General features: G+C 43.3%; 1 protein-coding gene across 4 annotated transcripts in view; it reads right to left on the reverse strand.

The window, feature by feature from the left end:
* Nucleotides 1-4471: 4471 nt before the first annotated feature.
* The window catches only part of CCDC25 (coiled-coil domain containing 25), a 40728-nt gene continuing 29941 nt past the window's right edge, over nucleotides 4472-15258 (reverse strand). For 3 of the 4 annotated variants that reach the window (XM_068552448.1, XM_068552451.1, XM_068552450.1), the window contains 2 exons: nucleotides 11765-11810; nucleotides 4472-7725 (listed from right to left, as the gene is read on the reverse strand). In XM_068552448.1, the coding sequence (XP_068408549.1) occupies nucleotides 7696-7725; nucleotides 11765-11810 (76 nt within the window). In that variant the 3' untranslated portion in view covers nucleotides 4472-7695. Of the gene's footprint in view, nucleotides 7726-11031; nucleotides 11292-11764; nucleotides 11811-15258 lie in introns of those variants that run through there. The other variant, XM_068552449.1, reaches the window with a different exon arrangement.

A 15258-nucleotide genomic window follows, 5' to 3' on the forward strand; every position in this document is an offset into this window, starting at 1 on the left:
GAGGCCTCTGCCACCCAGAATTCCTAGGGGGGAGGGACCCTTCTTATAAGGGGAAAAGCTTGGAGGACTTCCAGTGGTTCTTACTAAATCTAGGAAAAGCATAAATTCACAGATGATGACTGAAAGAGACCTTAGAACTCTTCTAACCCAGAGCCCTCAAACTGATAGCCCGTGGGCGACGGACAGTCCATGGACAGGTCTGATTGGATCTAGCAGCGCTGAATAATTTTGATCTACCATATACACAACTGGAAATTTGACTTAAAAACCAGATTTGTAATGTAATTTGCTATTGGATATTCGTGAAGTCTCAAAACTGAGAGCAGTAAGTAGTTGAGTATATCCACATTCTACCTGCAAGACACACCAATAGCCAGATTACAATAGTGCTTATCCCAAAGGACCCCTCCCATTGGCTCTTGTAAAGGAGGACCAAGTGGTAACCCTCCTTAAACCTACCTTTCTAGCCTCTGCCCCGCCCCTAGAGGAGCCAGCTGCTGGGGGGCAAGGGGAGCCCAGGGAGAGCTGGAAGAGGCAGAGTGAAGAATCAGACCTGAACTAGAAGGTGGGTTGAAGTTTGGAATCCTATTTGTGGTTAAAGTTTGGATTTAAATGATACTGGAATTTTTTTTTAATTTATTTTTTATTGAAATATAGTTGAATTACAACGTTGTGTTAATTACTGCTGTTCAGCAAAGTGACTCAGTTATACATACATATTTTCTTTTTCCTATTCTTTTCCATTATGGTTTATCACAGGATATCGAACATAGTTCCCTGTGCTATACAGTAGGACCTTGTTGTTTATCCATTCTATACAAGACTGGAATTTTTAATACATAAAAGGAAACTGTAATTTAAAAATGTAACTGTTCCTATCCTGGGAGGCGGCCAGAAAGTCATGGAATCTGACCTATTCATCCAAGATGTCATCCAAGGGTAGGGAAAGCAGACCATTGTGGAAGGTGAAATTAAAACGCTCTTCTTTTTCCCCTGTCCTGTCAAGTTCAGCTCCTTCAATGAATGTTATGCATTGGCTTGTCTTATGGAACTTGATTTCCCTGGAGCAATTCGCAGCTGGAGCTCAGCGGCAGCTGCCCCCTTTAGAAGAGCTACTCACACGTGGTGCGCACACGCTTGCCCACCTCGCCTCACCATCCCTCATTCCCGTCACCGGCCTGCCCCCCCGTAGCGCTGGGATTTATAACCCTTCCTCTAGTCCTATTCCTCTCTCCAGTGGGCAACTGGAGGCCCAGAGGGGACAACTGACTTGTTAAGTCACATAGTAAAGGAGCTGAGTTACATCCTAAAATGCACACTCCTAAAGGTAAAATCTAGGGTGAAAATGGTGTACGGCTCCCTCTCCTTCACGATACTGGGCATATCCTCACCCACACTAGATCTTCTCTCCCGTCCTTTCCGCCATAGTAAGAAGAGGCGCTGGGATGCAGGGTAGCTAAGGTAGCAAGCTGGGGGCGGGAGATAGGACCCAAGGGGGGCTGGGGCGCTGACATCCCGAGTTGCCTGAGGCCAGTCCTGTTCCCACCCACTCCCCACCCCCAAGCACAAACTGAGATGAAAGTAAGCAGTTTTCCTCCTTTCCTTTGTTCGTTCTCCACTGCGCTCAGATTTTAATTGGAACTCGGGAGTTTACTGAGAGAACCTGCCCTGTACCTCCGTGCCCAGGCAGAGGTTGTTTCGTGGATGGGGACACCAAGACACCACTCGTCCTCTCGTTCCTCTCCATTTCTGAACTCCTGACCTTCCCCTAAGCCCCAGCGAGGGGTGACTCTTGGAAGGGGCTGGGCATTTTCTCTTGGATTCAATGCCCCAGGAGGCAAAAGCATAGAGCAGTCCCCCCCATACTCCCCCTTCGCTGAGCCGCTGGTACATCCGGGCTGAGAAGCAGGCCGAATCCCCGAGCTCAGCTGAGTCCAGATCTAGACATTCTGCCTTTAATAAAAAACAGGTACTACTGGTAGCCTCCAAGAAGGGGAACTGGGAACATTTATCATTCTACCCCTATTTTCTTTTAAGTAGACTTTATTTTTTAGAACAGTGTTAGGTTCACTGCAAAATTGAGTGGAAGGTACAGAGAGTTCCCACATACCCCCTGCCCCCCTCACACGCACACAGCCTCCCCACCATCAACATCCCTCACGAATGGTACCTCCATTACAGCTGATGAACCTACCTGACGCGTCATTATCACCCAGAGCCCAGTTTGCAGTTGGGTTCACTAGGTGTTGGACATTCTATGAGTTTGGACAAACGTATAATGACATGTATCCACCAGCAGAGTATCATCCAGAGTAGTTTCACTGCCCTAAAATACCTGTGCCCTTTTCTACCTTTTAAACGCTGCATTTCTAATCATATAAAGGGAAATATTTTAAACATTCTTCCCAACATATTATCCCCGGAGATCCAGCGGAGTTCACTGGTGCTTGGAGGGAGGAGTCGACATGCTGGAGTGAGGGAAGGTTTGTGTGTTTCCTTTATCCTCTTTAATCCCTGATATATGAGCAGTTGTCTGGACAGATGTGAGGGAGAAAAAAAGTCCTGGTAATCAGTGTATTGTCCTGTTCACCAAGGTCTTAACGACAATAAAGCCCTAATCGATCACTGGACTTAAACATGGCAGCGGAACGCCTTCCGCCACGGCAGGAGCAGGACCTCGAGGGGCATCGCCGAGGGGCGGGAGGCGGGCAAGAACACAGGTTGCCCCCTCCCTTCTTATTGAAAAAGGAAACATTTTCCAACCATAGGCACCAGTACAGCTTTTCCTGTGACTAAATTTAAGCCTTGACTATTTCAGACCTTCCATCCTTTTCCTAAGACTCTTCTTAAAGCAATTCTAGTTTGGAAATAAGTTATGTAAGCCTCATTGGGTGCAGAGTACATTAACCAAAGAACAAAAATTTCAGAGTTTTGAAGGGATTATTATAAAAAAGTGAGGGGCTTCACAACTGAAGATAATTCTGGCAAGGCTGAGACGGATAAAAGGCCATTGCCTCGAACTGTATTTTTCTCTTTACATTTCTCAATCTGCAATTTTAACCTGTTGACCCTGAATCTGACTAAGAGCTAAAACAGTTCAAGAGCCACAGAATAGCCCTCAACACCTGGAAGATCCCGTTCTCATAAGCATATCCCAGAAATCATAAGCAAATGTTGACCTTCTCTCTACAAGGCAAACTGCTGAGGCAGAAACCAAAATACCAGCAAGAACGCAGGCAGCTAAGCCTTCATGTAGGCAGGATGTGAAATGTCAGGCCATTAATCTTATATTTTTAATGCAGTGGTTACAGGATAGGGTTGATGTGGGATTGAAAAACAATACTGACTTTGGAGAATTCCTTTTTATTTTAGCCTTAAACACTGACACCCACTCACCAGGGCTGGGAACTAGCAAAAGCTACATGGGATTCTAGGGTGAGCGTTCATTTCCCCTGGCCTCTGTTCCTTGGCTGTCAACAGAAGCAGAAAATGCCTAGTCAGAGCCCACTGGCGCATGCCAACACAGAGACCTGTTTCTTATTTCATCTGGCACAGTACAGAACTGCAGTCATAACCACTAAGGTGGAGAGCTTGGAGTTCCTCCAATAATTGACACCATGAAATCAGCAAGACAAAACAAAGCAATCAATTGTGAGAAAATGGAGGTACGTATATTCTAATGGTAAGCCATGGTTAACACATGGCGTTAGATAGCTATTTGTATTTTCAGTGTACTCCTGAGTCCACCAAGAATATACACGGATCTCTACATTTTTCTATATGAAAAGTCTGGTTTCAACCTACATTCCCCAGATAGGTTGATTTACTCAAAACCTTAAACCCCAGGATTCAAGTAGCTAAGGCAGTTAAAATCAAAAGGGCGCGGGTACTGCCTTGACTAGTGACAAACAGAACCCAGCATCCTCTAATAAACATTTAAGAAGTCAAACATGCTTTTTATAGCTGGGAGCGAAGCCTGACTGTTTCTGTGGTTCCTTCTATCCTGATACCTCCTGCCAACACACTGGGTAATGTTAGAATAAGCACTGCCACAGAAGGGGTGACTGTATAAACAGAACGCTGGCCCAGAGATACGACATTCATCAGTGATACCATTCCAGCAAGTCTGCATGTTTTGCACCTCATTCCAGGGTCAGGGTCTCAGGCAGACCCCTAGGAACTCTAGGGGGGCGGGGAATGAGTTGTAGACATCAAATTCTAGGGCTCAAAGATCACGGCCCTCAGGCTCCGAGTTCTTCAGTTCTCTTCCTGGAACTCTTGGGCCATCTTCCCTTTACTCTAATTTGCTCTCTTCTTCCTGCTAAAGGGCAAAACTGACTGTTCGAAGGGCATCATCTCAGGTAGCCGAGAACCTCCTTCTTACTACTTGCCTAAAATAATTACACATCCCATCAGTGAGACTGTGTCATGGAGGAGAAAAGTAAAAGTGAAATCCCACACACACACTTGGTTCTTCTCAAACTATCAGCTTTTATTCTATTTTACATATCATTCATCCAGAACATGATGAATACGTGGCTGGCATCGTCCATTTCGTTTGTGAAATGATATAACGCACACGAGTCTCTTGCCCTGTGCTGGGCCCACGTGCACCTGGCAGAGAAGAGCTCTCACGAAGCCCAACTTGAACGTGAGCCTGCTGAAGCACCAGCCGTGCTGTCCTCATTTCCCAGCTGTCACATACTCGCTGGAGTCAGATGGGTCAAGACGGACATTTAGCTTGGAATTTAAGTTTCTAATTTTACACTTTTGAGTACAGCTGGATATTTTCACAGTCTACTTTAAAATCCAAAGGTTGCCCACTCTACTATGATCATTCTGAGTATGGGATTCATTATTCACAATGCTGTACTTCTTCAAATCAGAGAAAAGCGGCTTCAATACCACAGCTCGGGAAAAACTGGAAAGTGTTCCATTTCTCCATCCTGCTCAGTTTTTCCCATAACCTGTTCCAGCTTGGAAGACGAGAGCTTCCCGTCTCTGACGGATGCAAATGTGGGAAGAGGAGCTTCGCTCTTAAACAAGAGGCTAGAGCTGAACTCTCCTTCTCTAATCTTGCTGTATGTGTGGCTCATACCTTCCTTCCCAAGTGGGGGAAACCACTGGCACTGAAGAGTTAAAAGGTTCACCAAAATCTGGGCTTCAGAAAATGTTAAAAACAGCACAACAACAAAGAGATACTGAAGGGGTTCAACTACAGCTTAGTGCCTACTTTGCTAAGGTCAAAACCATCCGTATTTTGGTAAACATCCTAGTCTGTTCCACCACAAGCACTGTGACAAACTTCCCTTGCCCAAAGATCATGACCCTACGTCAACAAAGGTGGATAAGAAATAAATTCTCAAGCTACAGGAATACAACAGAGTTTGTGAAGTAAATTAAATGATAATGTGAACCTCACCTGCATGCAGATCAGAGTGGGGAAACCGAAGGCAGAGCTGGAAAGAGAAATCCTCTTTATGCATGATTTGATCAAGGACACAGCTCATAAAACTGCCAACAATTTGGAATTTTCCTACAGAAAGCCGAGGAAACATGCCAATAGCAAGAAATGAGATGACTTCAGTGCCGACAGTTTGACCTGTTGGCACTGAACCAATGTCCTCAGAAGAAAAGGGCGATGCTTCCTCTGGGACCGCGGGAGCTGGGGAAAAAAACCTACCCATCGCACAGGCAGAGGTAGGAGGAGACCACCACAGAGCAGCTAGAAAGGTTTGAGCGCCGGGGATTCAGAAGAGAGGCCTTGACATTTGAAACCGGTGTCAGCTGAGAGTTAGGACATGTGTACGATGTGGACCCCAGGATCTCTCACACTGGAGTAAAAATAGATGTATTCTTCAAAAGCTCTCCCTGTATATGTTATAATGTGCGCTAGAGAGGAGTCCTTCTTAAGCAGCAGAGAGCTGAGGTGACAAAGGCGATGTTAGAAGCAAAGTCTCCCCATTTTAGACATTCGCAGCAGTTTGCCTACAGTAACCAGGCAGGAGGGCCACCTGATTGAAGAAGCACGGTTACTAATTTACACTCAATCCAGAGTGTGTCTGAGAAAGGTCATCCACTCTGACCCAGTGGGCATCTGGGGGAGAGACACATTTATCAGTGAGGCGGGAAGATTACCCCGTAGAACCTGCCAGTTTAAGCCTATATAATAGATGAGGTTTTCACAGCCCGATCACCCTCAAAACTAGTTTGGGGAAGGAAATAACAAGCTAATTCTAAGAATTTATATACCAGTATCCTCCCAAATAAAAAAATGAGTCTTTACTATTACATTTCCAACTCACAACTCCAGGCTGAAAATGACTGGACATATATACACACACAATCACAAATTTCTGGAGTCATCCCCCACACCCCTTCTCACAATTTGGCCGAGTTATGTCTCAGGAAATCTTCCAGTTCAACCCCATACACCAACTTGGGATAAACAGAAACCCTGAAGTCTTGTGGTTTTACCCGCCACTCCAAAGTGCTGTTACAGGTGGAATATCTGTTGGAGGAGATATTTTTGCTGGGTTAGAATACAGCTGCAGACTCTGCGTGTGGTTAAAATGTGCATCTGCATGCCTTCTGATCTGCAGGCTTTGTGCCTTCCCCTTTCATTGTCTTGTCTTGTCTCTTGCCACACAGGTTGCCTTGCAGGCTGTAATAAAAATATATCTTCTATTCAGAATCATCCTGGAGGGCAGGTGGTGCAGATGGGTAGGACTGCTACATATTAAGTTACTGAGTCTACAATTGAGAAATCTGAACTCTGGGGTTCTAACTCAAAATAAATATTATTTCAAGGTAAATAAACTACTTGGCTGGTTAGTGAAATGCTTAATTCTTTCTAAAACCATAACTGCCAAGTAGACTTGTGCTTTATGCTACATCCCAAGACAAAAATCAGGTAACCTACATCTTCAAAATGATTCACAGAGCATCCCTTCCTATTTCTCCCCTCAGTGCTGAGAAATGACTCTGGAGCCTGGAGTTTAATATACGCAGCTGGGGTTACTTGGTGCTCAGGTAAAAACCGCCATAAGGCCCAACCTTGATTAACACCGACTATTTATTTAAGTCTGATGGTACCTGGATGGAGGCTCTCAATGGGAAAAGGAAAGATGTAGCACATGGAAGCTTGGACAAGCTGAGAGCTGAGGGCAGCTCTGCTAACAGACTCAGATGGCACAATGGGACATGACCATTGAAGCCAGCAACCTTCTGAAAATATCACTATCACCTTCAAAACCCATGCTTTTTTTTTTCCTAATCAGGAAATCGAGGGTGAGGGGAACATTCCAAGAACAAGGGCAGCCAACCTTCATGAGGTACCAGGACATGCTCTGGCAAAAACATTTTCACTTTCCTAAAGTTATATGCTGTCTTCAAGTCCAACTATATTGTGTGTGTGTGTGTGTGTGTGTGTGTGTGTGTGTGTGTGTGTGTGTGTGTGTGTGTGTGTGTGTGTGTGTGTGTGTGTGTGTGTGTGTGTGTGTGTGTGTGTGTGTGTGTATTTATCTGCTCCTTTTCTGAGAGCAGAAAAGGGAACAATTTTTTTTAACTCCAAAGTTGGTAATATTTGTAGAATATTATTTTGGTTGGTTGTTGTTTATGACTCAGAACACAGATGAAATCAAAACTTCTGCAACTGTCCCTAAATTCACATCTTTAAAAGGTCCTTTTCTCCATTCACATGAATTCATCTGAATCATTGCCGTCCTGTAGGAAACAAAACAGTGAAACCATAAAAGCCTTCGAAATAAATACCTTGATTAAAAAAATTTACAATTAGTATTAAGTAACAAGCCTCCTTATGCCGAACTGCAGAATTCAGAGTAAAAAGTAAAATAATTAAATTCACTGATTTCTTCTCTGTCTTTAATTGCTAGTTGTTTAGAATAGCTAGATTAGCGGCTATATTCTCTAAGGTGTCATTACATGGCCTGGATTGCCCAGCAATAAGAGACCAATGATTCCCAAATTACGAAGTAAGGCCCAGTGACTTAGTATAGGATGTAGCAAGAGTGACCGAAAGAAAGTGTAACTCTTCCTTCAACAAATATACCATAAAATGAAACCAAACAAATACTGCCTCAATGTTTTAATGCCAACAAAGCTGCAAATATGCAAAAATATTTTTGACCTAAATTCCATTACTTTGAGCCTCAGGGTTATCACGTATTTGTTACTTCACAAGATGGCTTCTTTTCCTTTTTTTTTTTTTAACTGAAAAAGTCACCAGGAAACTACAGGCTAGTTATCAAGTTAGCTGGCTTGCCAAGCTTTTGATGAAAAAAATCTTACATGATGGTGGTATACAGTGTAAACAAGTCCTGAAGATCAAGGACAAAAGTAGAGCCCCAAACTCCTTTCTGAGCTACTGCACATCCTAAGAAAACTGCTCTGGATGCCAACATTCACTAATAATGTGAGTTCTGGGACATCTGCTTGAAAATGTCATAACTTGAACACAACACTGTTTTGACTTCTCTCTCTTTCCCGCTGCTTATATACCTGACTTGTTAGAGAGGGAGAGGACTTACGCTTATAGGTATGCTATATGCTTTTCTCCTTAATAACTCGTATTAAAGATGGGCAGGGAAATAGGAGGAACAGGTAGAAAACAGTGATTTCTGTGAAGTCTGGTTTGATCTCTAGTTTCATTCAGCAGGCGTCTCTGTGCTTCTCTTCAATTAGCACAACAAACTGAGGCCACAGTAAAAATGCCTTGGATAACTGTACAAAAAGAAAACTAATGTTTGTAGTCTATCCACGCACCAGAACTCTGACTGCCCGAAAGTTCTAAACTGAAATAACAGCATTAGGGATGTTGAAAGAGTCAGCCTGCAACTCTGAAGGTCAGCTTTAGATGCCAAACACTGAGGGTGTTTGTGTCCCCAAAACTCACTAAGATAATGTGGCTCAGGGCCAATCCAAGTGAATTACTCCCTATAAAGGCTGTGCGTTAGATCTGCAGAGCTCCCATGTGTCTGGGGATCTATGTTTTGGGATTAAAGTAACTTTGAAATATATAGCTGTGATCCAAGACTTGATTTGGACAATTTTTGTATTTTAGATTCCCTTTAAGAGTCAATATGTTGGGCTTCCCTGGTGGCGCAGTGGTTAAGAATCTGCCTGCCAATGCAGGGGACACGGGTTCGAGCCCTGTGCCACATGCCACGGAGCAACTAAGCCTGTGAGCCACAACTGCTGAGCCTGCGCGTCTGGAGCCTGTGCTCTGCAACAAGAGACGCCGCGACAGTGAGAGGCCCGCGCACCGTGATGAAGAGTGGCCCCCGCTCGCCGCAACTGGAGAAAAGCCCTTGCACAGAAATGAAGACCCAACACAGCCAAAAATAAATAAATAAATAAATAAATTTATTTTTAAAAAAATAAATAAAACACTCATCTTTAAAAAAAAAAAGAGTCAATATGTTTTTCAGCGTAGCAAAATAGGTTTCTTGTCATCCACTTAAAAAGTGATAAGCAAATAAAATGTCAAAAGTAACTGCTGATGGTTCCTGATGCCTAATTTAGAAAGATTAGAAAGAAATTATAGATTGAAGAGAATTATTCTACACAGGAGAGCAAAAACTCAAAATTAAAACCAACCTCAGAGCGGAAGACTAATATTTTTTCTGATGAGCTTATATAAGCTAAATTAAAAATTAAGTCATATCTTATGTAAACACCAGCCTTTGACTGAAAATCAACCGATCATGCTGCCAAAGTGGATCAAAAAAAGGTCTGCGTCCCCTTAACAGAAGACGGTTACAAGGAGAATGAAAGCCCATTCTTTCGATGTATGGGGAAAAGCTGTGTGAGTCCTACCACTGTGTGAGAGAGAGAGAATGGAAACACCTAATGCAAAACTTCCTCAGAAATTTGAACCCGATTCCAACCTGGGCCTCAGGAACAGAGGTTGCAGCAATGGGGGAGAGAGGAAAGGCAGAAGGGTTAATAATCCTTTGGTCTACAAATCTGACTTCCTAATCCTGGAACTTTTAACATCCGTAGCTATATGCTGGTGTTTGTATACATATGTATATTCGTGTGTGTGTGTGTGTGTGTGTGTGTGCGCGCGTGTTTATTTCTTAATTCCAAAACAACATTCAAAATTTGAAAATCTATGATGAAAATGCCTAAGGTCATAACATAATATACGTGCCAGATTTCTGCTGAAAAGTTGTCTCTAAATAACAGGAAACTTCAATAGCAACAACAATCACAACAAAGACATTAGATTTGGGTTATGTTAAAGACTTCTGCTCAACTGTTAAACTGTTTTCTAAGAATAGTTTCCAGAAGGGATTAAATACATCTCATCTTTTGACACTGATACTCTGTGTGTAAATAACAACTAAGGACTAGAAGGATAAGAAATAGTAATGACCGTTTATACTGAGTGTCTAAGTCAAAGAAGAACTTTCACACACATGACCTTGTTTAAATTTCAGAACAGCCTCAGGAAGTAATACGTCTCCTTTTATTGCTGATAAATACTCCTTCTGAGAGGTTAAATAACTTTATTAGTCTTATCCAATCAGTAAATGACAGTTTAAGTGTCTAAACTTCAAATTCAAGGTTCTATTTAATTACATAATGCTACTCTGGAATGTTTCAGGAATAAATTATGAAGATACGTCTCTGACTCATAAAGGAGCCTCATAAATTCAGTTTTTCAAAGAGACAGGAGTAAAAATATTGTTCTTATCCATTTTTAGAAGGACATGTAGATATGAACAAGGTGTAAAACCCTATTAACAATTATAATTCATGCACTGAATATGGGGTTTGGCTAGGTGACCCTTAAGGGACCTTAAATTCTGTTATTTCCAAGCATCTAGAGCAGTTCTGTTTAATAGTATTTTTTGCTGTGACGGAAATGTTCTATTTCTACACTGTCCAATATCATAGCCACTAGCCACACATGGCTAGTGTGACTGAGAAACTGAATTTTTAAATTAAATCAAATTAAATGTAATTTAAATAGCCACAAGCAATGAGTGCCCAGTGCACTGGACAACGCAGATCTAAAGCATCATACACTATACTATAAACATTCAACATAGCAAATATATCCACCTAATTTCAATTTTCTGCAAAGACTGTTTAATAATAGCTAAATTGTACTACCTCCAGACACTTCAAAATAAATTTTGGGAAAGACAGCCCTTGTGGACACTAAGTCCCTGCCACAGTTCCAGTCAAATAACCAAGTGCTGATGCTAAGACGATCCTTTCCGTCCTGTGACGTGGATCACCGTTTCCCTTTATCGTAGGTCCTGAGGAACATGAAGACAACCAATGCTGCTGTTTAGACTACAAATAAGATCTTTTGTTTCATTTAACTGAAGGTGATAATTTTGTCCTCGCTCAATTACAATATAGCATCTACGGTCACGTTAACATAGAACAGTAATAGATAAAGGCACTTTTGCATGCCTGCAACTGGAAAAGAGGGGAATGGGGAATGGGAAAGTCCTATAAATACTAACAGACCCGCACTTCACAACAGACAAGGTGTAACAACCTCTTTCCACGAGGTGACCTACTTAAAAACAAACACAAGACAAAGTCCACAGGGAAGTGGCGGGGGGAGGTCAATGTCTAATAGAATCCACCTGAGTGTAGGACTGTTGCCAAACCGCGTCAAGCCATCTGCGACATGTGAACCAACACTGGCCAGAAACTCAGTCATTAAAAACTTAGTGAATTATTTCAAGGCACAACATTAGAGCAAAGAACTTGAACATACCTGATTTGAAGACATATTCTCAACTTTCATTAGTGACGAGTAGCTCCTAGAAGAAAAGACACATTTAAAGTAAGGTTATTTGGCTGCCAGGTATCTCATGAACCTCTACCAGGTATCTAGCAATGCTGAGGGCCTTTCGAAGAAAATATAATCCCTGCTGAGCTCAAGGAGACTGCAACGTATAAAGGATAAATATCTCTGACAATAAATAACATGTGCACTACACTTTATAGTTTACAAACACGCTTGCTCACTCATATCATGTCACTTCCACAATAACGGTGAGGTGGTGGCATTATTCAGATGAGGAACTTCATCTATAGTCAAGAGCAGACATGATTCAGAGCTGAAGTACACTGTCCAGACTCTAGATGTACAGGAATTCAAAAGAAGAAACACATTAGTGTGGAAAGGACTGTCGGCGTACTCTTCTCAGGTGACGTGTAACCCAAACTGAGCCTGACAAGTAGGGAGGATGACTGAGGAGGGCAGATGCAGAGATCGGCATGAGCAAAGGCAAAGAGATGGTACTTACAATGACATTTCAAACCAACTCAAGTGGAGTCTGAAAGCAAAGTAGTGGGAAATCAGGCCGGATGTGTGGGGCTAAGTTACCTTGTCCTAACCCTGTGAGTCACAGCAGTGTGACCAGCAGGAAGCCGCAGTACACGGTGGAGTGAAGAGATGAGACTCGACAAGTATTTATTAAATATCCATGATGTACAAGACCCTGCGCTAAGCCTGGGGAGAAAACGGAATGGGAAGAAACGAGAAAATGATGAATAAGACAAAGCCTAACCCCAAAAAGCTTATCAGGAAAGGAAATAAGACCTATTCAGTAGTGGCTACATAAAAAGTTCTAGTAAAAATACATAAAGAGACAAAGGAAAGTAAGACCACGTAATACCAGTGTTTTAAAAAGTGTAATCCGGGGACTTCCCTGGTGGTGCGGTGGTTAAGACTCCATGCTCCCAATGCAGGGGGCCTGGGTTCGACCCCTGGTCAGGGAACTAGATCCCACATGCATGCCGCAGCTAAGAGTTTGCATGCCACAACTAAGGAGCCGGCAAGCCACAACTAAGGAGCCAGAGAGCCACAACTAAGGAGCCCATGAGCCGCAACTAAGGAGCCTGTGTGCCGCAACTAAGGAGCCCACCTGCCGCAACTAAGTAGTCTGCCTGCCACAACTAAGACCCGGTGCAACCAAATAAATAAATAAATATATTTTTAAAACATAAATTTAAAAAAATAGAGTAATCTGTAGCAGAGAGAAGAGAGGGAGAAGGGCAATTAAGGCAAGGAGACCAGTTAATGACAACGGTACTTACCATTTACCAAGGACCCTTTACTTGCTAGGACCTGTACTATGTGCTTCATAAATTACTGCTCATCCCCACAACCACCTCGTAAGGCAAGGGATAGCAGCAGGCCCACTGTACACACAGGAGTTACAGAAGCTGTCCAAGGTGTCACAGCGAAGAAGTGGGGAGAGAGGTTTTGAACCCAGATCTGACTCCCAAGCTTATACTCAGGCCATCGTGCTCCAGTCCACCGCAATATCCCACCTCGAGGGCATGAACGCAAGGGGTTAACGGCTGTGCTGGTAAGAAGGGATAAATCTGAGAGGAATCAACGATGGCACCAAGGTTTCTAGCATGGGTGATCTGAAGGAAATAATGTTACAACTGAGAGAAATGGGACAATGTTGCAAAGAAGATGTACTTGGTTTAGGACAATGTCACACTTGAAGCGATGGCGGGACAAACAAGTAAATATGAACTGTAGAAACTGGAAAATGAGGACCAGAGGGAAGGAGACTTGTCACGGACAGAGACAATGAGCTGAGAGACACGCAGAGAGAGACAGCAATGATGCTTGTAAGAGTCAGTGGTATCGATAAGGTATAAATGGACAGATAGGATCAATAAGCTGCATGAGCAGAAAGAGAAAGCCATGCTGATAAAGAAGTAGTTAAGAGCAGAGAACCTCACTTCCAGCTGTATCTTAAAATCACCTGTGAAGATTAAAATATCTTCAAGCGCCCAGCTGCGGGCATCTGCGAGCCAGGTTCAGGAACCACAGGGTCCGAATTCCCACTCATATGAAAGCAACACACAAATTACCCTTCTTTAGGCCACACGCCTCCTCTGAGCTCCATCCCATTAATCCAACTGCCTGTCTGACTTTTTCGGGGCATGCCTCAAAGATACTTTCAGATTCCTAGGTCCATACCCAACTCATGGTCTTCCCCCCAACCAAAAGCAGTTTGGTTCCTTTCCAGCATTTCCTAGCTCAAAGAACAGCATCGCTATCCATTCCATTTCACAAGCCAGAATCCCCGCAGTCATTCTTTTCCCTGCCCCTCCTCTGAATCCAATCTATTTTCAAATCCTGTAATTTTATCCAGGGAACTATTTCTCACTGGTCCAGTTCTCTCCACCTCCACATCACCACCACAGCCCAAGCGACTGACTCTGTCATGTGGACAGCTACTGGCCTAGCCACACCCCTACCTGGCGCCCTTTCCAATCAGGTCAGTCACAGGACCTTTCCAAAACACAAACCTTTTCACGCTACCCCTGGCTTAACACTCTCCAATGACCTCACAAAACCCTCAGCCTGAAGACACACATGACCAACAAGGCCCTGCTGGACTAGCCCTTGATCCCCGGGCTCCCTCACCCCTGCTGCTCCAGACGTTTGGGTCGGCTTTTAGTCCTGTGATGTGGTCTTTGCACAGACAGTTCCTTCTGCTTCCGGTACTCTTTCCACCGCCCCTGCCCTTTTAACTAGCAAACAGTTTGGATCTTAGCTCAAGCATCACTGTATCAAGGGAAGCTAATCTCAGTTACTTATTCATCCGTAATGTACTGACGAGTCACTCACTGCATGTGCAAAGCACAGGGTCACAATCAAGGAGATACAGGAATGCAGACGTGCCTCTTTGAAGGAGTTTATCATTAAAACAAAGACCTATGGCACAACACAGCATTATTTATGGAAGGCAGCAGCAGTAGTGCGTGAGAGAGAAACAACAGGAGGTACAGTGAAAGCAGCCACTTCTACACCTGACCATACCATCCTTTCAATCACTGGTCTCACCATTACCTCCTTGACACGTCGCCAATAAACCCTTCCGACAAGTTTTCTTCTTCCTAATATCCCAGGAAACCTACAGTGGTTCCTTAGCACTTACAGCATGAAATTCTGGACTAAACAAAACCTTTTAAGTCACTCTCTAATGTACCTAATTTTTCATTCTTTTATTTGCCTTTGAATCACCTTGACTCAGGTCTTGCCAACCTGGGCATTCTTTGCCTCACAGGCAGCAAGCTAACAGTAGAAGTGTGGACTTCAGAATTACAGACTTGAGTTTGAATTCCTGCTTTGCCACTGATCAGCTATAACCTTTCACACATTAACCTCCTTGCTAAAGTAATCTCTGCCCCCAAATCAAGTTCATGCCAATTCTCAGACGTACGACATGCGTACCT

This window comes from Eschrichtius robustus, chromosome 10 (genome assembly GCF_028021215.1).
Source record: "Eschrichtius robustus isolate mEscRob2 chromosome 10, mEscRob2.pri, whole genome shotgun sequence".
Lineage (NCBI taxonomy): Eukaryota > Metazoa > Chordata > Mammalia > Artiodactyla > Eschrichtiidae > Eschrichtius > Eschrichtius robustus.